We start from the raw sequence: 24967 nt of genomic DNA, 5'->3' as shown, positions 1-24967 counted from the left end.
CAGAAGAAGATCCGGAACTGAAGCAGGAACTGGAAAGAAGCACAAGCAGGTCCAGGAACCAACAGGCAAAAGACAGCCGAGCACAGCAACTAACTTCCAGCAAGGAACCTCGTTGCAAGGCATCTGACTGAAGCAGATGCTGGCTTTAAATACTTGCCGGCGTCTGACGTCACACTGAGGGGCGGTCCGTGGTCCGACGGGAAAAGCCCTTTAAATTGGGCTTCTTCACACGAGCGCGCGAGCGTGCCTAGTAAGAGAGGGGCTGGATTCGGAGGCCTGGCGGCATCTCCCTCGTGGTGACGCCACTGCGAAACAGGCGGAACAGGCCCAAACGCCCGCAGGCCGTCTCCCCAGCCTGCCGACCCAGAACGCGGCGGTCTGAACCTTGGATCCCGCCAAGGAAGCCCCGTGAAGAGAGGTAAGGACCTGGTCGCAGAACCTGCGACCGGGACCGCAACAATAGCCAGATAGAGAACCGTAAAAATCCAATAACTGTTTTAATGCGGTCACCAAACTTTTAACCTTTGTTAAGTAAAAAAGTGTATCATCAGCATATAGGGAAACTTTATGAACTATACCACCCAGAGTAAACCCTTGAATGTGTACTGTATGCCGTACCGCTTGAGCCAGCAGCTCTATCACTAGGGCAAACAATAACGGAGACAGGGGACTGCCTTGTCTCATTCCTCTCTCTTTGCTGACAGTTTCCCCCACGTACCCATTCAAGCCTGAGAGTTAGTATATAATGCTCGTATCCAACCCAATAAGGCTTCAGGAAACCCAAAATGCTTCAGCATAGCAAACATAAAAGGTCATGCACCCCTGTTAAATGCCTTATCTGCATCCATTGACAAGATTGCCCCCTGCAATTTCTTTTTCGATGCCACATGCAAAATATTAAATAACCTTTATAAAGCCAGTCTGATCTGAATGAACAATATCGGGCATGAGATCTTCTATCTGAAGCAGGAGGATTTTAGCCAGAAGTTCACATCTGCATTAATTAATGAAATAAGCTTATATGATGCACATTCCAAAGGATCTTTAGGTTTTTTTATGTATCAGTATTATGAGGGCCTCAGTCAAAGAATCCACCCAAGCCCCAGGCATTTGCAGATAATTAAATAGCTCACTCAATTGAGGGGTCAGCAGGTCTGCAAACATAAAATTCTATGGAAAACCCATCGGGTCCTGGGCTTTTCCCCCCAGCCAGTGTTTTCAAGGCCCAACATATCTCCTCTTCTCCAGTAGAGGCGGTAAGGACACCCACATCTTCCTGAGCCAAAGACTGCAAAATGTCCTTCATTACCCACCACCCTGGTGTTATGGTTGAGCGGTGTTCAGGTGGATCCTTGGGTCCTGTGGCAGATGACCACGCCCATGGGGAGGGGCCCCGTGAGGAATCACAGTACTAGGCTAGACTCAGAACGCACAAACACAGTTCTTTATTATACAGCTTGAAGAGTACCACCAGAGGTAGCAATAGTTTATTAACACAGGTACTCGTGACCTGTCGACAGGCAGGCACTCAGCCGTTGCTCCCCTTACCCTCCACAAATTAGACATGACAACTGTATGGTATAACAAATAAGGCCGCAGTTTATTAAAACTAACCCGAGCCACTTTTAACAATATTCCAAACTTAACTCCCTCCACCTCCACCACCTGCCGCGTGTCATTCTTCACTTACCATCGCGGCCCAATGGTAAGCCTCTCGGAGCCCCTCCCCCTTGTCCTTACCCCGCCACGCTATCAGCGAGGGTAAGCTTGCGGCCTGAGCATCGGCCCCCTCTTGCTCTTTAGGCCTTCTCGTGCAGCAGCCCCAAACTGCACGAGCATTACCCTCCCATCAACGTGCACTTCACCCTTACCCTAAAACACACTCAAATATGGCTCGGGTTTCCGCCTACTGCGACAACCACCACAACAAAGGACACACCAAGAACAAACGGGCGGGAGGGAGGGAAGCAAACCTCGCTGCCTGCTTCGCTGCCGAATCCCTTAATGGCTGCTCCCAGGTAGCACCGCGCTCCTTTTATCTATACCAATGACAGTGCAGCCATTCAAAAAATGCTGCACTGCCATTGGCCCCCTCTGCTCCTCCTCTCCCTCTCCACCCCCCCCCCCCCGACTTCCGCCCGCCCTGCCTCCGCCCGATCCCGTGTTACCCTCGGCGAACACGGGACGGGCCCGGTTCGCCTTCCTTAACACAGGTACTCGTGACCTGTCGACAGGCAGGCACTCAGCCGTTGCTCCCCTTACCCTCCACAAATTAGACATGACAACTGTATGGTATAACAAATAAGGCCGCAGTTTATTAAAACTAACCCGAGCCACTTTTAACAATATTCCAAACTTAACTCCCTCCACCTCCACCACCTGCCGCGTGTCATTCTTCACTTACCATCGCGGCCCAATGGTAAGCCTCTCGGAGCCCCTCCCCCTTGTCCTTACCCCGCCACGCTATCAGCGAGGGTAAGCTTGCGGCCTGAGCATCGGCCCCCTCTTGCTCTTTAGGCCTTCTCGTGCAGCAGCCCCAAACTGCACGAGCATTACCCTCCCATCAACGTGCACTTCACCCTTACCCTAAAACACACTCAAATATGGCTCGGGTTTCCGCCACTAACAAGGCGACTTAAGTGCCCTTTCACCCACCCGGCAACTTAAGGCCCTTGTTCCCCCACTGCGGCCGGAACATGCAACTGCAACCTAAGAGCTTCCTCCAAGGCATTATTGAATAAGTCCATGCCGATGTCGGAAAGGTGGACCCCATCACCCAAGAAATACCCTTCCAAAATATCCCAGGACCATTCATGGCGGATCCAAAACCCGCCTTCCCGCACCAACCATTTGCCTATCTGACGATTCAACTTCTTAACGCCATGGCGCCACATGGGCTCCGCCTGGTGGCGAAGACGAATGATAACGTCAGACCACCCCAATTTAGTATACGGCAAGCGATTCAGAAGGAAAGCCAGGTCTTTCCGTATGATTCTGATGAATTCGCGGCACGTCAGCCTGCCAATATCATTCCCACCCAAATGAAGGACAAGAAACCTGGGGAATCCAAAGGTGTCAACTTGGCCTTGCAAGAAGTCGCAGAGGTCGTCCCATTTCATACCCCCCCGGCCCAGCCATCGCACTGCGCCCTCCTGCTCAGCCACGTTCAGGTTCTCCCCATACGGCCTCTTCCGGGCGCGTCGGTGCGCCCGATGAACAAAAGAGTGGCCCACGATCCAAGCACAGTCTCTGGGCAGCTCGACCCCCAGGCAATCTGAAAGACAAAAGACAGGCATTACCCACCGGCCAGGCCGCACGCCCCCCCACCGCACCAGGCAATCCCCGCCTAACGCCTCACGTAACCCCGGTAGACGGGCGACTTCCACCTGCCCAAGGCCCGAATCCTATCCCCCGCCCACCCCAATTCCGCCGCCGCAGTGGCGGCTCCTATCCGGAAGGAATGGGAAGTATAACACCCCGCTTCCCAGCCTAATGCAGCCACGACGCGACGCAAAACGGCCGCAAACTGAAACCGGGTTAATGGAGTCCCGTCTGCATGCACAAGGAAATGCCGCCCAGCAGGCGGCCGCAGCGCTGCGTAGGCCAAAGCCGTTTGCACCGGACATGCCATAACATGGGGCGCGCGCCGGAGTGACACCCACGCACCCACCCCGGACTGATCCGTCTTAGAATGGCGAAGACGAATCGTAACGCAATGAGGATACAAACAGACATCACTAGCCAGGAGCCCGTCGATCCCCACGTCCCCTTTTGACCGGGCCACTAGTTCCCCAACCCGCAGCGCACCAAAGAACGCCCAGACGAAAGCAACGCGGAATAGCGCCGATTCGTAGTCAGACAGACAAACGCTCGGCAAACCGACGGAAAGCCGAATGAGGTCGGGGAAACGGATAGGCCGTCGGCGATCACTCCGACGACCAGCACTCCTGCCCCAACCCCCTAACAGTTTCCTGACCAAGAAACTGCGGAGCGGGCTAACGAATCCGGCCAACTTGTGAAAGAAGGCGAAACCAGCCAACTGACTGCGCACGGATGCTATGGAAGAACCCCCTCGGCAAGCCCACAGGATAAAACTAGCAATGTCCGCATCCCGCACAGCCCCCCCGGCCCAACCCAGAGAGAACAAAAAACGAGCCACGTAACGTCTGCCGGAGAGGTACGCCGTCCAAGTGGCCGGCGCGACGGAGCTCCGGATCAGGTCCCATTGCAGTCCGTGCCAAGCTTCCACAGGCGGACAGGCACCTGTTCTCCCTCCAGGTTCGCGCCCGGGGCCGCTGCACGGAAGGCCTCCCACTTAAAACGAGAGAGAGCGTCAGCAATTAAGTTCAATGATCCAGGAACATGGCGCGCACGGACGGTCACATTCCATTTAAGGCATAACATCACCAATTCCCGAACCAAAGCTGATACCCTCGGGCACTTAGCCGCCAGCCGGTTGACCACTTGAACTACCCCCAAGTTGTCACACCACCACAGTACGCGTTTGTTCGCTAAATCCGGGCCCCACAGCGTAAGAGCTACCAGAATAGGGAAAAGCTCCAAGAAGGTGATGTTGCGCACTGCGCCGGACGTAACCCAACTGGTCGGCCAACGCGCGGCGCACCACCGGCCCCCAAAATACAAACCCAGACCCGTCGCCCCAGCCGCGTCCGAATACAAGTCAAGGTCCAAATTGGACACCTCCGCCTCTTGCATTATGCACACGCCATTGAAGGAGACCAAGAACTCAGCCCAAACCGCCAACTCGTCTCTCACCGCCGCCGTAATCCGAATAAAATGATGAGCCGCCCGAACACCAGACGTCCTGGCAGACAACCGACGGATAAACGCCCGTCCGATGGGGATAACCCTGCACGCAAAGTTAAGGGAACCGATCAATGCTTGCATCTGCCGCAACGTAACTTTAGTTGACCCCCGAATTACCGACACCAACCCTTGAAGCTGCACCACCTTGTCTGCCGGCAACCGGCAAGACATGGCCCAGGAATCCAACTCTATACCGAGGAAGGTCAAGGTAGTCGTCGGACCCTCTGTCTTGTCGTGCGCAATAGGAACACCAAGGCGCTCAGCCGTCCGCAGAAACCCGTCTAACTGCCGGCGACACGTGTCCTCCTGGCGAGGCCCCACAAACAGAAAATCATCTAAATAATGTACGGAGGCCGCGCAGGCCGTGTGCTCCACGGTCGCCCAATGGACGAACGTGCTGAACGTCTCGAACAAGGCACAAGAGACCGCGCAACCCATTGGTAGACAACGATCGATGAAATAATAGCCATCGAAAGAAAAACCGAGCAACGGAAAGGAGGCCGGATGAATGGGTAACAAGCGAAAGGCAGATTCAATGTCCGCCTTAGCCATGAGGGCCCCCGGTCCCGCCGCACGCACAAGGGCGACGGCATCATCGAAAGAAGCATAGGTAACGGCACAGACCTCCGGAGGGATGAAATCGTTGACGGAAGAACCAGCCGGAGAAGAAAGATTAAGGATAAGACGGAATTTGCCCGGCACCTTTTTTGGAATGACAGCGAGCGGGGACAAATGCATCGTCCCAAAAGGGGGCGCCGCGAAGGGGCCGGCTATCCTCCCCAAGGCGAGCTCATCTTCCAACTTGCTGCGGACAACCGGGGCCAACCTGGAGACCGAGCGAGAATTCCGCGCGCGCCCGCCGTAACCGGGGCCAACATAAGGAATACGAAAACCAGACCTGAAACCGTCGGACAACAACCGGGCCGCCCGGCGATCCGGATAACGCCGCAAACTCGCCTCCAGCTCCGGAAGGATGACAGGCGAGACAGCCTTCCCGAGAGCGAATCGATCATTTGGGTCCCTTACCGGCCCCAGCCCCAGCTCCCTGGGTGCATCGGAGAGCCGAATGGGATCCACCGCAGGTAGAGCAGGCATGCCGGAATTTGCAGTCGGGAAAAAGGCAGGTGAGTTTGTTGAATCGCCAGCAAACATCCGGTCCGGCTCCCGAACTTTTGACTCCCGGGTCACCTTTGCGACCCGCTCCGGTCCGAAAGGACTGCACTGCGGGGGCCCCTGCAGAATCCGGATGCGAGGGAGCCCCAACACCCCCCGCGCGCAAACCAGCCCTGTGAGTCGCCGACCCCTTATTGGTCATTTGGGTAAGCCATAAGTGAATATCCTGGTACCCCCAGGACATGAACCTGTTCCCGGCCATCTTATCACGGAACTTCTCATCGTAGTTGAGCCAAGCCCAACCCTCGTAGTCCCGGAACGCCCCGAGGATACTATCGGCATAAGACAGCAAGGACCCATACTGGGACGTGTCGAAATGACTAACTACGCTAGCCAGCCGCAGGAAACCGCGCACCCAGTTCACCACGTTCTTGGCTATACGGGGCCCCGCACCCCTGCGCTTGCTGCGTTTCTTAGCTTTTCTAGACCCTCTCCTGCCCCCTCGACGCCCCTCCAGTAATTTGAAAATGTTGACGAATTTGCGTTTACGTATGCGCTTGACTAAACGCCGCGGCACCTCCTCCCACAATTCAGTCAAGGGCGCTAAGGCGGGATGGCCGGCATCACATTTGGGACCCTCAGCGAGGACAGTGCGCGGACGCACAGAACCATCGCTGACTTCAGAAGACGAAGAGGAAGACGGCGAGCCGGAGTCAGCCCGAGACCGCTTGCCCCCCGCTTTGCGAGCGGAACCCGCAACAAACTTGCTGTCCTTACCTGATGCCGGCTCCTCCCGGACAACTGGACCCGCGTGCACGCCAGGAACCACACCACACCCGGCAGCGCCACCGCTCCGTCTCCGCCCACTCCCTGTGTGCGGCAGGAGGTTCGCTGAGTCTACGGCCCGCCACGCCTCCCTGCTGGATGGGCCAGGGAGGTCGTCATCAGGTAGCGGAAGGAGGGAGACGTCCGGATCCAGTGATCCGGACCTGGCAGGCAGTCGACTGTCCGGTCTCTTCCCGCGGGAGGAAGGTCTGCCACGCGCTGAGGGTGAACCGGAGACATGCGCCCCGAATGGAAAAACCTGACCACCCGAGGGGGGGGGGGGCCGGGCCGGACTGCCAGGCTCCTAAGCCCAGGTTGGTCAGTGACTGGGCCTCGGCAGCCACAGGAAGGAAGGCATAGCCTGCCTGCGCCATGCGTTCCAGGAAGGCAGAAACCACGGCTGCCTCGTGTGGCGCACACTGGGCGACAGGAGGGGGCAGGGGGTAAGGGGAGCTGGGCGCAAAGGTACCCAGGGGCTGGGAGGAATTCTGACCGGCATGGGACGAACAGGGCTTAGCAGCCCGAGGCAGTGTGCCGCCCCGCCGCCGGCAGGCAATGCTCTTAGGGGGAGCCGGGCTGCGAACAGGAGGGCTCCTAGTGCGCCGAGCTCTAGTGACATGCTGGCCGGGTGGGTAGCGACCGCGCGTGCCGACGGTTCGCGGGAGCCCCCGCGGCTGTAGGGGGGTAAAGGAGGGGGGGATATGGCCGGCCCGGGCGGCAGTGTCGTCCACAGGCGAGGCAACGGGCTGTGACGCCCGCGAGAACGGCAGGCGTACAGCATGGGGGCTGGCAACTGCCATGCGCGGGGGTTCCAGAAAGCTAAAGGCAGAGATAGGCCCAGCAGGCCCCACAGGGGCGGTATCGGCAGGCGCGCGGGGCAGGGAGGGGGGGGCACCCGCTGTATGGCTTGGCGGGGAAGGTGAAGGGGGGCCTGTCGCTGCCTCGGGGCCGCTCTCTCCCGAATCAGAGAGGTAAGGGATCAAGGCCGAAAGCGGGCGATTAGGAGTCGGAGGGGAGGCGGGGACAACCACTCTGGAGGCCGAACTTACCGGCATCGGGGCCGGCTCCTCCCTCACTTTCGGCAAGCGGCCCGTCCTTGATCTCGCCGGTGGGCGAGGACGCGACACCGCCGTCGACCCGCTCACCTGCCTGGGTTTCGATCGCCGCATTTTTTTTTTTTTTTTTTTTATAGCGCGCCTGGCCTGAGTCACCACGGGGGTTTCGGCACGGGGCAAGCAAACCTCGCTGCCTGCTTCGCTGCCGAATCCCTTAATGGCTGCTCCCAGGTAGCACCGCGCTCCTTTTATCTATACCAATGACAGTGCAGCCATTCAAAAAATGCTGCACTGCCATTGGCCCCCTCTGCTCCTCCTCTCCCTCTCCACCCCCCCCCCCCCGACTTCCGCCCGCCCTGCCTCCGCCCGATCCCGTGTTACCCTCGGCGAACACGGGACGGGCCCGGTTCGCCTTCCTTTATTTATTTATTTATTTATTTATTTATTTAAACGCTTTTATATACCGACAACCGTTTGCACATCGTGTCGGTTTACAAATAACTTAAAACCAGGGTATATATAGGCATAGCCTTTACATAGAACAGTGAACAAGTATAAAACAGTAGTAAAACAAGTACTAAATAAATTTGGGGAGGGACTCAACAGGGAGCAACAAGGAAGGGATGGGGTGGGAAACAGCAAGGAGGGGGTGAGGTTATATACAAGGCATCATAGAAATGTACAATGTTGTTTCAGGCGATTGTTCGGGGGAGGGAAGAGGGAAAACAAGGAGGAGGTGGGGTTATATACAAGTCATCATAGATACGTACAATGTTGTTTCAGGGAGAGAAGACGGGAAACAGCAGGGGGGCTGGGAAAAGGAGATGGCTATATGTGGGTCACAGAGGGAAAAGGGTTATCTATCGAGGGTGAGGGGGGGTAGGCTTGAAGGAAGAGCCATGTTTTGAGTTTCTTTTTGAAAGTGGGTGTGGAGGTTTCAGTACGTAGGTCACTGGGCATAGAGTTCCAGAGGGATGGGCCAGCAAGGGAGAGGGCTCTGTTAGTGGTAGATATAAGTCTAGTTGATTTTATAGAGGGAGTGCATAGGGTTCCGAGAAGGGCGGTACGGGTTGGTCTTGAGGAGGAACGAGGAAGGAAAGGGGGGGTTAACCAGTTGTACTGTTCGTTTATGATGCTTTTATGAATGAGGGTAAGAGTTTTATATATTATGCGTGATTGTATGGGAAGCCAGTGGAGATCAATGAGGGTGGGGGTGATGTGGTCTTTCTTGCTGACATTTGTGAGTATGCGTGCGGTGGCGTTTTGGAGAAGTTGCAATGGTTTGATGTGAATGGCAGGGAGGCCAAGAAGGAGAGCGTTGCAGTAGTCTATTTTCACAAATATGATAGCTTGGAGTACAGTGCGGAAGTCTGAGAAGAAAAGTAGGGGTTTGAGTTTTTTAAGGGTTTGCAGTTTGGAGAAACAGCTGCTGAGGATAGATTTGATGTAGGGTTTGAAAGTGAGTTGGTTATCAAGAATGACACCCAAGTTTCGTGCTTTAGAAGGGAAGGGGTTAGAGGAGAGGGTAGAGGGAATAGGTATTGATGAGTGTTTGGAGGAGATGAGAAGGAGCTCAGTTTTATGGGGGTTGAGTGATAAGTGCATGTCAGCGAGAAGCTGGGTGATAGAGGCAAGAATGGTGTCCCAGTTTTGGAGGGCGGTGAGAATAGAGTTGGAGAAGGGGATGAGGATTTGCACATCATCGGCGTAAATGAAGTGCTGACCCCAATTTTAGATAGAAGGTTGGTGAGGGGAAGCATGTATATGTTAAATAGGGTTGAGGAAAGTGATGAGCCTTGGGGAACACCACAGTCTAGATTTATGGGAGAGGATTCGATGTTGTCTGTGAGGACTGTGTAACTACGGTTTTGGAGGTATGATTTGATCCATGATAATGCAGAGCCAGTGATTCCAATGCTGATGAGAGTGTTGAGGAGGATGTTATGATCTATGGTATCAAAGGCGGCGGAGATATCAAGCATGGCAATGAGGTATGAGTTGCCGGCGTCCATTCCTTTGATAAGGGTGTCTGTAAGTGAGAGGAGAAGGGTTTCTGTACTAAGGGTTTCTGTACTAAGGTGTACTAAGGTACAATAGTGAGGCAGTCTGGTAGTTGCAGACTCAGGAACCTCAGCAGAGGGAGCCCTTCTCACCCCGTTGGTCTTGGCAGGTTCTGAAGCAGGTTTCCCAGCAAGGAAGTACTGTGGATGAGATAGACTGAGAGTTAGAGTACTCACTAGGTGTTTGCTGTAGATATGTGATTCCACCAGGTTGTAGAAGGAAGTGCAGGCAGGGAGAGCAAGTCCTCGAGGAAATTCTTGAATGGATTCCCGCATTTTAGCCTGAAGAACTTTGTCCTCCAGCAAAGACACATTCAGCCTCTAGGGCTGAAAGGGTCACTGATCCCGCTGGGACCCAACTTCAGTGGATAGCTAGCGCAGTGTGATCTGAGAAGGTACATATCAAAATATCCGCATTCACTACCGCTGCTGCTAAAGAACCATTACATAGAAAATAATTTGTACGGCTGTAGGTGTGATGTCTAGGGGAAAAGAAGGTATAATTCTGACTACTAATGTTCCACTCCCTCCACTCATCTACCAAATTATACATTTGTAAAAAGTTGAAGAGACCTCCTCTGATATCACACCTGTATATATCACCCTTGAATCTTTCCAGTTTTGAGTTTAAACACATGTTCCAGTCACCCCACACACACAAATTTGTTGTGTCAAACTCTAGCAGTACAGTACATAGATGATTATAAAAATCAGACTGCCCGCTATACAGGCCATATACTGCCATGAGCATCAGAGCTTGATCAAAAAGGCTGCCCTCCGGAATAACACAGTGCCCATCCAGATCGCAGCGAGAGCAATGTATCTGCAAAGGGTAATCCCTATGAATAAGAATACACACACCTACACTATTTGAGGAATAGGAAATTGCATAAACTTGCCCCACCCAAGCTCTTTTCAATTTTTCATGTTCCCTAGCTATCAGATTTGTCTCCTGTAAAAGCGCAACAGAATCTCTTGTTTCTTGAGATATTGCAGAATTCTGGTTCTCTTTACTGGAGAAGAAATACCGCTAACATTTAAGGAGACAATTTTCAAGTTACTAGTCATCTGGACAGGTTATAAAACATAATCACATATATCACGTATACATGAAGCTGATCTCTAAACCACTATAAGTACTGCCAGTTACGTGAACCTTTAACAAAAAACCACCCTGTCAACCATGTGGATTTTTTAAACTTTATTTCCCCACCCCACATTACAGCAATAACATATCCCCAAAACCCCCATATACCAACCCCCTGCCCCTTCCAACCCTATATATAACACACCTGTAGCATCTACACAATTTGAAATACAAGTTCCGCTGACCCTCAACCCCTTCCCCAGCCATTTCCCCCTACCTAATTGTAACAAACAGTACCAAAACTCTCCCCCTCACCCCACCATGTAACTCCCCTATTCCTCCCTTCCAGACCCCTACCCCAGTTCTGATTATGTACCTGGATGCCCCACAAACGCTGCTCACTCCTACAAAAACCTGGTAGCAAGGGGTCACCAGACCTTATTTGGTTAAAACCTCAACTAGCGATCGTCCTCAGAGCCCAGATGGTGTCCAGAAATCCCCACCCCACCCCAAACCAAAACAAACCAACTCCGATAAAAACAGACTAGAAAAAATGATAAAAATAAAAATAGTAACATAACAGTCACCACCATAGGGATAACCCCGAGGAAAGTCCAGCTCCATATCAAATAATTATCGTCAATGGAAGCTTGTAGAATCTTGCCGGGTCTGATCCACATAACCCGGGCCTCTAGGTTTGCCAAATTGCATTCGTATCCACTAAAAAAAAAGATGAGAGGGTAGATCCTGTCGAATATAGACGCAGTCCATGAAACAGGATTCAACTCAATACCATAATCAGGGTAAACTCTTGTGTTCACCTTGAGCTCTTGCGCTGCTGGCGAGAGCAAGACCTCTCAGCATAACATTGTCAGTATACCATGTGGACATTGTGCTGCACAGTCTCACTAAACCAGAGCTCCACAGTAGTGACTTTAGAATCTTTATGGTCTGCAATAGAAGGTTTGGGTCTGCAATAGAAGGTTTGGGAAACCTGATAGTAAATAAAATTCCTCCCATAAATGATAACACTTAAAAGTGTTATCTCACAGAATACAGAAATTAAAACTTTACTGAGTTCTAGTAAAATATCACAAGAAATTTATGATGAAGGATAATATAAAATTGTTAAATAAACTGGAGAGTATGAAAAATACACTAAAAGCTAGGAATTTGAGATTTGTCAATTTTCCTAAGCTATTACATATATCTCCAAAAGAGATGTATAGGAAATATTTAATTGAGATACTAAAAGTACCTGAAAAAAATATTTCACCGGTAGTGAGAGCTTTTTATTTATCATCAGGAAGGAAAGGATTAGAAGGTGGGAATAGTGAAGAAGATCGAGAGTTGGATAAAAAGATCTCATTACTAAATGAGACAGAATTGTTAGAGACTTCAGATTCAAATTTAGCCGAACCTTGCACTATGATTGTTACTTTTGCATTAGAGATAGACAGAGAGTAGATATTCAGATTGTTTTTTAAGTATTGTTTACATAATTTCCTAAATATGCATGTGAGAATATTTCCTGATGTGTCTAGGTCAATGCAAAAGAAAAGGAAACAATTTTTGCTTCTAAGAACTAAGGTTTTACAAATAGGTGCCAGTTTTTTACTGCAGTTCCCTTGTAGATGTCATATTAAGTATAAAGGGTCGAACTATCTTTTCTTCCTCTCTTCGCAGTTAATCAAATTTCTTTCTGACAAAATAAAAATACAAGAGGGAGTGGAAGATAAAAGTCCAGTTACACCCATATCCCCTAATAAACTGTGACTAACTCTCAATAGGAAATACTCCTTCTTTGCAGTTTAATTGGTGTGGTTTCTTTAAATGTTTTTTAAATTCCTTTCTCTCTAAGTTTAGAGAATGAAAGTTAGATGAATGGATCCTTATTAAAGTATAGAGGATCTCATGTATGAAATATAGTGAAATGATAAGGGTGGAGTTAATTATAATGTTGCTTTATTTTTTTTGTAAATTGCACATAATTCTTCATGTTCTATATCAAGTATTTATCTTGGTTTGTAAATTGATAAAATTCCAATAAAAATAAAATGGGAAAAAAATGTATTGGACACAAATTATTCCTTGGATCCATAGGACTACAAATGTCTATTTGCCACTTGAGCCTGTGACTATCAGGCCGATACAGTAAGGACACGTAAGAAAGAGTGCAGTAGTGCCGGGCATATCCTCGTTTGCCGCGCGCATATTTTGGTTCACATACCGCTCGATTCAGTATTCAAATTAGACGCAAATCCAAGTGGCGTCCAAAGCGTGTCAATGAAGCGGTAGGCGTGCGCAATCCATCTTACTGTATACAGCGGTATACAGCGCCTATTCAGTATCCAGGGTGCGCTGGTACCTGTCATTTCAAATGTCATTTCAAATGTCATTCCACCAGGTAAGTTCTGTTCTACAGACCCCGCTGCCGTGAGCACCCGGCTGGACGTCCAAGCCGCAACCTTGGACGTCTGGCTTGGACGTCCAGCCGGGCGCTCAAGGCAGCGGGAAGGTTCATGAACGGACGCCGCGACTCTTGTGGAATAACAACGTTCCTCCATGTATTGCTGATGTCCTTTACCAAACTGCCACTTCCTCTGAAATCTCTCCAGACAGTGAATCTACAGCTCTGCACAGGCGAATGCAGTGAATCTACAGCTCTGCACAGGCGAATGCAGACCCCTGGCTTTCCTTTCCCATTAGCTCTTATTTGTTAACTCTTCCTCATGTGTGTGTGTGTGTGAGTGAGAGAGAGAGAGAGAGACTCACGAGCTCGGGCTCTGCCTTCAGTCTCTCGCAGGTCGGGAGCCATCTCCAGGCGGGGAGGCGGGAGAAGGAGATCCCAGATCCCAGAGGTTAGCGTGACCCGAGTGCCTCCCAGGCAGTGATTCCCTCCCCATCGGACGCGCTCCTTTTGGAAGCCCCAAGATCTCCGTGGCCCACGCCCACCCCCGCCGCCACACATGGCCACGGAAATGCCACCCTGCCGGCTCCTCGGACGCCACGACGTCCCGCTGCCTTGGTCGCGGCATCTGTTCATGGACCTTCCCGCTGCCTTGAGCGCCCGGCTGGACGCCCAAGCTGTGACCTTGGACGTCCGGCTTGGGCGTTCAGCCGGGCGCTCAAGGCAGCGGGAAGGTCCATGAACGGACGCCGCGACCTCCCTGCTAAACTGCTCCGCCAAGCTCAGGGAGGAGATGAAGGGAAGGCTTTCGGGGTCTCCAACTCCCCTCTCCTCGCAGGGTGAACTTTCCAGAAACCTGACACAGCGGGGGGTTGTCGCCTGCCTCTTTAGGGCGTCCCCGCGGAGAGGAAAGGGTTAACCCCCCCTCCCTGACTCCCCCGACATACAGGGCACTGTGAATTAGAACTCTGATTCTATGCCTGCGGTGGCAGGGCAAGCGGGCCCAGATCGGGCCTTCCCAGCTGCCCGGCACTAGAGTGAAAGGAACATGTTTTAAATGACTTTTGTGCAGAGAAGGTTGAAGGAGGGAGATCCAGAGGGGCGAAGATACAGCTCAAGGCAGCGGGAAGCTGACTGAACACCACACTAACGCCAGGGTTAGGGTAGGTGGTAAATTTGCAGGTTAAAGACGCGGCAAAATAGCTGGTTAAAAAGGCGATAATCTGGGCGCACGTTACTGTATCGGAGGGAATAGCTAACTGGATCAATAACATATCATATACATGCGGTGGGCGGGGACGGATACGCATCCTATCATTAAAATCATCCATTCCTGAAGACTGGAGGGTGGCCAATGTAACCCCAATATTTAAAAAGGGCTCCAGGGGCGATCCGGAAAATTATAGACCAGTGAGCCTGACTTCAGTGCCAGGAAAAATAGTGGAAACTATTCTAAAGATCAAAATCACAGAGCATATAGAAAGACATGGAACACAGTCAACATGGATTTACACAAGGGAAGCCTTGCCTAACAATTCTGCTTCATTTTTTGAAGGGGTTAATAAACATGTGGATAAAGGTAAACCGGTAGACGTAGTGTATTTGGATTTTCAGAAGGTGTTTGACAAAGTCTCTCATGAGAGGCTTCTAAGAAAATTAAAAAGTCATGGGATAGGAGGCGATGTCCTTTCGTGGATTACAAACTGGTTAAAAGACAGGAAACAGAGATTAGGATTAAATGGTCAATTTTCTCAGTGGAAAAGGGTAACCAGTGGAGTGGCTCAGGGATCTGTACTTGGACCGGTGCTTTTCAATATATTTTAAAATGATCTGGAAAGGAATATGACGAGTGAGGATATCAAATTTGCGAATGACACAAAATTGTTAAGAGTAGTTAAATCGCAAGCGGATTGTTATACATTACAGGAGGACCTTGCAAGACTGGAAGATTGGGCATCCAAATGGCAGATGAAATTTAATGTGGACAAGTGCAAGGTGTGCATATAGGGAAAAATAAATCTTGCTGTAGTTACATGATGATGGGTTCCATATTCGGAGCTACCACCCAGGAAAAAGATCTAGGCATCATTTATTTATTTATTTATTTATTTAAATTTTTTTAATATACCAATGCTCAAGACAAGGTCTTATCGTACCAGGGTATTTAAAAATATATTTAACGGAGGTCATATTCCAATAAAATACAAACAGATGAGGGTAAATAGCTCTCTGAAGACTTTTTTAAAACACAGAGGTGCTCATCATTTTGTGATCAGCAGTGATAAAGTGTTTAACAAGACTTTAAAATGCAAAATGGGGCGCTACTTTATATCGTGCCAAAACAGTCAAAAATCATATGCAAACGAAATAGTAAAAAAAAGCATTGCAAATAATACATTTAGAAATTAAGAAATACAGAGAACACCTCTTAATTATTTAAATGGGGACCATCATACCACCCCGCGGATGATGAAAAATGTTTTCTTTCAGTATTTTCACCACTAAAGGTCACTTTTAATCATTGTCCAGGAATGAAGTATTTTTTTGAAATTTTTAAATGCTTATAAAAAGAGATACTTCCACTTCAACATGGCTCTGTTGAAGGGGAAATATTGCACCACACTTTTTGATATGAAAATGTATTGTAGCCTTTTATGCTTAGCTATAATCATAGCTTTCATTGAACAATACAGGCTAGGCCTCTTGATGTAACAGCCTCAGACTCTCTGCAGGCCTGGAAAGCAGTATATAGGGATAATAACAAACATGAACCCTGTAAACCCTTTTTTAAAAAAGAGGAATCATCTTAGACTTTCAAAATCTAAAGGGAAATTTGAAAAAGGTTACGAACAAATATGGACCGATGAGATATTTATAATAGATTTTTAAACAAGGGGCAAAAAACAGCATACAAGATACCAGATTATGGTGAGGAAGCCATTCAAGGTTCTTTTTATCCTTACAAGATAGAGTTTACCACATTGATAAGATTCTAAAGGTAAAAGAGAGAAATGGAACAAGTGTTTCATGAAATGGAGGGGATGGACTGAAAAATGTAATAGTTGGATAAAGGCAGCAAAGATATAAGATATTTGTTTTGAAAAAGGCCTTGCATCATTTTTAAAAACTGGAGGGTTTTATATTACACTGCCTAGTAACGCCTTTGAGAAGATGTTTCCACAAAACACCGGCTCTATTTTCATCATACAAATAGCTAGACCACTGGACCTACAAGGACCATGGGGAGTAGGGCTGATAGAAATACAGTACCTGCATACATGGGATAATGTTAAAGACGATCAGAAGTATATGGCCATCTCTGGAGGAGGAAACGTGGAGCGACACTTTGTTGTATAGTGAGGGACCAACAAAGCCATTTCTGATGATGATGTAGTGGGGCATAATTGGGGGATGGGGGCATGGTTCGTTTGGAATTCTGGTGATGTTATCAAAAAATGGTCAGGGACCATTTCAAATGACATCAGAGGGACTGTGATTGGGGGTGGGCTGGGGCAGAGTTTAGTGTGGGAAGAGGTGGGGCTATACTCACTCATGTCTGTAGGAGTGGGTGGGGTGTAAGAGCTATGGATGGGGCATATGCATGGTCTAGACCAGACGTGAATGCTGATTGGGTGACATCATCCTTATCTCATTTGTCAGTCATTTTGATTGATGGTGTACCAATTCTGCTACTGATGTAATGTGTTGAATATTTATAAGGTTGAAAATTTTGAAAACAAAAAGTGTTGTGAACAGAGTGTTAAAATCACACCTTGTCAGGATTGAGAACAGAAGCTGTTAAAGGCTCCCATAATGCCTTATGAATCCAATGCACCTTCAGCTACTGAACTTCTGTTATTTGATACAGGTGTTACTAATCCATTCAGCACCTCCTAAAGATACCATGGGGGGAATTTCCATCCCAAAAAGGTCTCTAGATATATAAGTGTCTGATCTTCATGTCTAAAAAAAAAAAAAACCTGAGTTGTCTTGAGATCTGCACCGTAGCATCTTTGTTGTTGCTCCAGTAAAAGATATCACAACCTATAAAAGCTTGCAGTTTTCTTCAGGACCAACATGTCCATTAGAATTCTGCGCTACAGAATGAAAAGGTACAATTTCCCAGACTTTAGAAATGCAGCCAAAGGTGAAGCTGATCAAATTTATGAAGGGATCTGAGCCAGGTTTATCAACTGATTTACTGACAGTAAAAAGAAAAAGCATACACACAAAAAATGACATGCCCCTAAAATAATTTCATATCTTTAAAAACACCAGTCTCTAGTATTTTGGGTTCAGGTTGGACTGCTTGGGAGCTAGAGACTACTTCTCAGTTCATAAAGGAGTGAATGGCAGCAATAAAAGGTGTGAGCGTTAAAAGTTAGCTAACCCTGGATTTGGTCAGTAATGTGCAGTTGCATCTCAGATGCTTGTCTTTGATCATCTTCCAGGTTCCGGTGCCCGAATCACAGAGCAGCATTTGAAAGCCACGGATATTGATTCAGATGACTTGAAAGTCAGGTATGTGCTGAAGAAAGACCCTCTGGTAGGACATCTGCAGATGGCAAGGAGTGAAACTTTGGTGCCAATTTCCGTGAAGGGACCAGTCAAAAGCTTTACCCAGGTTGAGATCAATAAAGGTGAGCAAAGGTTCACGCCGTTAGCTCTTGCTGGTTGAAGTGGATTTCTCTTACTTTTTAGAAGACGTGTAAATGTATTTGCTGAAATTAAGAGGCAAACCGTACATTTTTTTCTGCTCAGGATTGCTGTAATATGCCTGTGTTTGCTGGTGTTTTATATGTCAAGAGAAAACGAAATACATTTTCAACATTGTATATAGAAAACATGGTATTAATCCCAGTAACAATAATACTGATTATGTGTTGTGATAGTTTTACCCCATAACAGGTTTGTACAGTATATGTGCTTTAAACACATGACATTATTATCAGTCGTAATCAAAATGAATGGTAATAAGCTTAGCTTCTTATGAATCACTAAAAGAGATCTGTGTATTTAGGTGTATAATATTCACAGTGATTACTCTTATATTTTTATAATTCTTTAAACTGTAGCACTCTCCAAATGTACTGAGAGATTGTAAAAGGGAACAAAGGTTTCTCCAGACCATAACCATATGCTCTCCATAAGACGAATATTGGTATTTGCCACTTTGGACTACCCATGTTGGAATTTAATAATGACATACAGATTGATATTCTCACCCTTGTGAAAGTGCCTTGGGATTTTAAATGTTCCAGCTCACCAAAACCTTGGTTTAACATGTCATCTGAAAAATGCCACTCCCAGCATAGGTTCAGTACTGATTCAGAGAGTAGAGCATTTATTTTATTTATTTATATTTATTTAAAAGGGCTTTTATTCCACTCATAGCAATAAATCATGCTGAGTGGATTACAAAAAAATAATAATCTTAACATTATGTTCAATCAAATAAAACATTAAAAATATTCAATATATTCAAGTTAATAAAATAATAGATTCCTGATGAACCACCAAAGAGCAATACTATTATTTGAAAGTCTGCTATTATTTGAAAGTCTGCTTTCAGCTGATTCCTAACAAAACTAATGTTATTAATAGCACGGAGGACTACAGAGAAAGAGTTCCATAATTTTGGCCCAGCTACAAAAAGAATCTTACTCGCATTACCTGCAATCGTGCTGCCTTTTACTGTGGGGATTACTAATACATTTTTTATCAACTGACCACATTGTATGATTGGGGATATATATTGTTTCAAAAGATATGCTAGGTAAGAGGGGCCCTATAATTTCAAAACCCTAAAAATCAGAACTAAACCTTAAAATCAATCTGATATTTAACAGGAAGTTCCAGTAACTGGGGGGCAGGGGGGATACGTGCTCCCATTCCTGCCCACCCGTCACTAGTCTAGCTGCAGAATTTTGTAGCACTTGCACTGCTTTTAGAGAAACAGCGGGTTACCCAATCAAGAGGGAATTCCAGTAATCCATTGTAGACAGCACGAAAGCTTGGACTACAGTCCAAAAATCATTTGTATCTAATATGTACTTTAAATGCGTTAACAACTAAGTTTAAAATAACCATATTTTAAAATGTGACGAATGTGCTCCTTCATGGTAAGTCTACTGTCAAAAGTAAAACCCAAATTATGAACAGATTCCCTAAATTGATCTCTGGTTTCCATATTAGAAAACAAACTCATATTGGGGTAGATTTTAAATACTTGCGCGATCGCATACTTTTGTTCGCGCACCAGGCGCGAACAAACATACACTGGATTTTATAAGATACGCGCTTATCTTATAAAATCCGGGGTCAGCGCGCACAAGGGGGTGCACATTTGTGCAACCTGCGCGTGCCGAGCCCAGCGCGCGCTGCCTGTTCCCTCCGAGGCCGCTCCGATTTCGGAGCGGCCTCGGAGGGAACTTTCCTTCACCTTCCCCCCACCTTCCCCTCCCTTCCCCTACCTAACCCACCCCCCCGGCCCTATCTAAACCCCCCCTACCTTTGTCGGCAAAGTTACGCCTGCTTTAAGCAGGCGTAACTTTGCGCGCGTCGCCGGCAGCCCCGCTCTGTACTCCGGTCCCGGGGGCTGGTCCGGAGGCCTTGACCACGCCCCCGGGCCGGCGCCATGCCCCCGGGCCCGCCCCCGAAACGCCGCGTCGTTTCGTGAACGCCCCTGGACACGCCCCCTCCTGCCCTTTTTCGAAAGCCCCGGGACTTACGCTCGTCCCGGGACTTTACGCGCGCCAGCGGCCTATGCAAAATAGTCGCGCCGGCGCGCGCAGGCCTTTTAAAATCAACCCCATTGTGTTTAATTAGGCAATCAGGATCCCTTGAAAAACAGATTGCCTCTATCTTCTGTAAATGCAGGATAAGATGATTGTCTTTCATCCAATCATTTATCAATTGGACATTTACAGTTATATGATTAAGAGTAGCATTAAAGTTTCCATTCAGTGGAAAAAACAACTGTAAGTCATCAGCATACTGTTACGTTCTGTTAGGTTAGAACTAGATAGTGGGCCCTTGAGTCGTGGCAAGAGCTGGCTCCACCCACAGGGAGAAGCCCGGTGGGGACTCACCACGACAGGCGGGGTCTCAGCAGTAATGGACACAGGAGGCAATAGGTTTCATTGTACGGCAATGTAACCCAAGGAGTGGGTAAATAGGCACGGTCCAGAGTAGATGGTTCTCGTAGCTGGATTCTCCGGTAGTGGCCCGCAGCGCGGGGTAACCCGGGGAATACCTCCTCCAAATGAATCTTGCACAAGCTGTCTCCAGTAGTGGTCCGCAGCGTGGGGTAGGCCGGAGGTTGGTAATAGCAGTAGCACAAGACAGCATGGATCCGGTAGTGGTCCACAGAGCGGGATAACCCGAGAATCCACACAGCGACAGGAGAGCAGGAGAGTAGAGCAGGTCTTGTACTCACTCCGAACTGAAGCAGCAAAGCCATAGTTGTAGATGCAGTGACGACCCAAGGCAGGGAGCCCGGAGGGTCATCCGTAGAATCAGCGAGGAGACTCACTTGGTTGGAGAACGTGAGGCTAGAAGAAATGCTTCTCCGAGGAGTGGATAGCCCTGAGTGCGGCAAGGCCCCCGAGGAGCAGGTACCTGAGTCACTCAGACAGGAGCATAGGAACAGCGAAGTGAAGTCCCAGAATGGCGGAATTAAGCAAGCCAGGAATCCTTGCTAACTCGTAGGTAGGAAGGCCCAATAGGATTATATACACGTAGGCAGTGATGTCATGCAGTGGGGATGCCCCCGAGGTTTCCGCCATGACGTATTTAAGAAGGGGGCAGGCGTGCACGCGTGCCCAAGGCCACCCTAGAAGTAAGATGGCTGCCGGGAGTGCCCACGCCATCCCGAGCACGCCATGGAGGTCGGCGTGCAGAGACAGCCTTCTTCCCCAGACTCGAAGCTGCAGGGAAAAAAGAGGTGAGCAGCAAAGGTCGTAGCCGCCTGTGACTGACGGGCACAACACATACATTCTGAATTTGATTCCATGCACATTCAAAAGAGTAAACAGAGGCCTTAGGTAAACATTAAACAATGCTGCCAGAAGCTTGGACTGCTGTAAGAAGCATCAATAGTACCTGAAGCACCAAATGCAGAGGTAGCCAACTCTGGTCCTCTAGAGCCATAAACAGGTCTGGTTTTCAGAATATCCAAATGAATATGGATGAGCCATACTTGCATACAATGGAGGCAATACATGCAAATGTATCTCATGCATATTCATTGTGGACAGCCTGAAAACCAGACCTGTTTTTAGCTCTTGAGGGTCGGAGTTGGTCACCCCAGACCTGATATTTCTTGGTGGTTTTGTATACTTACAGCTCCTGTGGGGAGTAATGGTTGTTTTATCTTTAGCAGGTATCAAAGAATATCTTGGCATGGGAGCTCTCCTTCAGTGTGCCAACCCATCAAAGGTTTATGCTTAATGAGGTCTAGCGAATCATGATTTTAGCTGAGCAGAACTGCACGTGTATATGTGAAGGGTTTGGTAAATCTTTTTCATGCATAGCTAGTTTAATCTGTGCACTTCTGTCCCCATATAACCGATAGGGATGTGAATGCCCCAAATTTTTATTTTGGTTTGTTTCAGTGGGGACTTTCTTTCATTTCATTATGTTTTGTTTTCGTTTTTTCATGTTTGGAAATTTGTGCATGCAGTTCGGTAGCCTGAGTGCCTATTGGAAGTTGCACACCTAATTGGCCAGTTTATGCACAAATTAACAATAAAAAACCAAACTGTCCCATCCAGTCTGCCCAGTTGAGGTTTGTCCACTTTGGCTAAATGAGCATATACATTTCCATATGCAGCCCAACTCCTGTTCCCCACCCCCAGCTCATGTCTTTTAACTAAACCTCCCAGTCCTTTTCCTACCATTGCCATCCACACCTTTCCTAAGCATGCCCAAATTCTGTTAAAAGTGCTGGCCGTCACACCTGGTCATCTTCAGCTTCCATTCTTACAAGACCAGTGCTTAATCCAACAGCCATGCTAGATAACTATCAGGTCGATACAGTAACGTTGAGTTAAAGATTCCCGGTCTGTAACGTGCTGGGAGCGCACAATACAGATGAGTAAGGCCATTCAGCGATACAGTCTCCAGTTTCATGCGTCCTTAGCGCTTCCTAAACCCTTTCCTAAACCCTTTCCGCACCCAGCATGTAAATGAACGAAAAAGCTGTATAATGAAGGAATTAGCTATTCCACTGCGATACTGTAACGGGCGCTGATATTATCTCCTCCGTAACCCGCTGTTCTGCCGCGGCCTTAACCTGCTAGTTTACCGCCTCCCCCTAGTAGGAGTTAGTGTAGTGTAGTGTAGTGTAAAAACATTGCTTACCCGCCCTGGTCCCGTCCGGTCCCCTCCTCCCGAAGCAAAAAAACAAACAAACGAAAAAGTAGCAAGGCTCGGGCCTGCTACGGAAAGTGTAAAAAGTGTAAAAAACAAAAAACCTGGGTGCGCTGGTGCCTGTCATTTCAAATGACATTTGAAATGACAGGCACCAGGAAGTGTAAAAAAGTGTAAAAAACAAAAAACCTGTGTGTTATATAAAAAAATAAAAAAATGTTAAATACCTGTCGGAGGGCCGTGGGTCCAGGCGGCCGGTGGGGGGCGGGCAGCCATCAGCGGCATCCGGTAGTCCCTTCTCCCGATTTCGCACGGGCGGGTCGGCAGCGGGGGGGGGGGGGCGGGCAGCCATCAGCGGCATCCGGTAGTCCCTTCTCCGATTTCGGACGGGCGGGTCGGCAGCGGGGGGGGGGCGGGCAGCCATCAGCGGCATCCGGTAGTCCCTTCTCCCGATTTCGCACGGGCGGGTCGGCAGCGGGGGGGGGGGGGGGGGGGGGGGCGGCAGCAGGATCCGGGAGCAGCGGGGTCCGGGGGGCAGCGACAGCAGGATCCAGCGTGTTCGATCGGGCAGGCAGGTAGGTGGCAAAATAAGGATGGCCGCCTGCACGGGAAAAGCGTGCAATTGGCCGCTGAAGACGTGACGTCACGACGTTTGGCGTCACGGGGTGTGACGTCACGTCTTCAGCGGCCAATTGCACGCTTTTCCCGTGCAGGCGGCCATCTTTATTTTGCCACCTACCTGCCTGCCCGATCGAACACGCTGGATCCTGCTGTCGCTGCCCCCCGGACCCCGCTGCTGCCTACCCGCCGCTCCCGGATCCTGCTGCCGCCCCCCCGCTGCCGCCCCCCCCCCCCCGTGCGAAATCGGGAGAAGGGACTACCGGATGCCGCTGATGGCGCCCCCCCCCCGCTGCCGACCCGCCCGTGCGAAATCGGGAGAAGGGACTACCGGATGCCGCTGATGGCTGCCCGCCGCCCACCGGCCGCCTGGACCCACGGCCCTCCGACAGGTATTTAACATTTTTTTTATATAACACACAGGTTTTTTGTTTTTTACACTTTTTTACACTTCCTGGTACCTGTCATTTCAAATGTCATTTGAAATGACAGGTACCAGCGCACCCAGGTTACTGTATAGGCGCTGTTACAGCGCCTATACAGTAAAATGGGTTGCGCGGGCATAACCCTTCCCTACCGCTTTAAAGCCGCGGCATGCATTTGCATGCGATTAGAGGAGAGTATCGGGGAGTTAGTGAAGAGAACTGTGGGTGCGGGGAGGAAGGGTGCGCCTGACACTGCCGCACTGTTTTTACCGCGGCCTTACTGTATCGAGCCGTATGGTTGGTGCATTGATGATGCAATGAATAGTGCTGTGTTAGTAGTACAGAATGCTCCAGTGCATTATTAATTTACTGCTTGGGCTGTTTACAGGACAAGTGGAATACAGACACGAGAAGGGGGAGCCCGGAGGAAGTTTTGCTTTCAAGTTTGATGTGGTTGATGCAGAAGGCAACGAACTGATTGACCAGTCCTTTTACATTAGTGTACTAGGTGACTATTTGTTTAATCTTATTCTATGCTAATTTTGGGTGCTTGGGTTTTGTTTGTACTGAATTGGTGGAGCTCTTTACACGTGGGACAAGCCACCTTTAGGGAAACTGAAAGTCCAAGGTTTGTACACATAGGATGATACAAACAATGCCTTGGCAAGTGTACAGGACAGCATGTATACAATGGATGCTTAATATTCACAGTAATTTTCCTGTAACAGAATAACATTATGCAAGATTCAGCTGGATCTCACGCTGCATCAGGACGCACAAGCGGGTCATGACTTGTAGATGAAGCACAAATGAAGAATATTATTTATAGGAGGCACACACTCAGCCTACAGATTAGGAATCATATTGCTCTTTTACACCACATCATTTTAAGTAGAGGGAATAGCCTAGTGCTAATTCTCCTGTCTGTATGTTAAAATGAAGAAGGGAGGATATGAGAAGGTGGGTTTTTTGAGACTCTGCTCTTTCAGCTTGTGGAATCCTGACTTACGTTGCCGCCAAACACTCCCAGGCTGCTTCAATAGAAACAAGGTGGATGACGGCAGGAAAAGGCCCATCTGGCCCATCCAGTCTAACCAGTTATTCCTGCCCACGCTTCTCAGGATTATAGCCAAGCTGCCAGCCACAAAGGACATTTTTTTTTTATTGTCTTCCCC

The 24967-nt window shown here is 49.0% G+C and overlaps 1 protein-coding gene across 2 annotated transcripts in view; it reads left to right on the top strand.

The window, feature by feature from the left end:
- Positions 1–24967, top strand: part of FRAS1 (Fraser extracellular matrix complex subunit 1) — an 868026-nt gene that overhangs the window by 675540 nt on the left and 167519 nt on the right. For both annotated transcript variants that reach the window (XM_029600388.1, XM_029600395.1), the window contains exons 45-46: positions 17829–18017; positions 24181–24300. In XM_029600388.1, the coding sequence (XP_029456248.1) occupies positions 17829–18017; positions 24181–24300 (309 nt within the window). The remainder of the gene's footprint in view (positions 1–17828; positions 18018–24180; positions 24301–24967) is intronic.

This window comes from Rhinatrema bivittatum, chromosome 1 (genome assembly GCF_901001135.1).
Source record: "Rhinatrema bivittatum chromosome 1, aRhiBiv1.1, whole genome shotgun sequence".
Taxonomy (NCBI): domain Eukaryota; kingdom Metazoa; phylum Chordata; class Amphibia; order Gymnophiona; family Rhinatrematidae; genus Rhinatrema; species Rhinatrema bivittatum.
The sequence above is the reverse complement of the archived record's forward strand: the minus strand, read 5'-3'. Positions and strand labels throughout refer to the sequence as shown.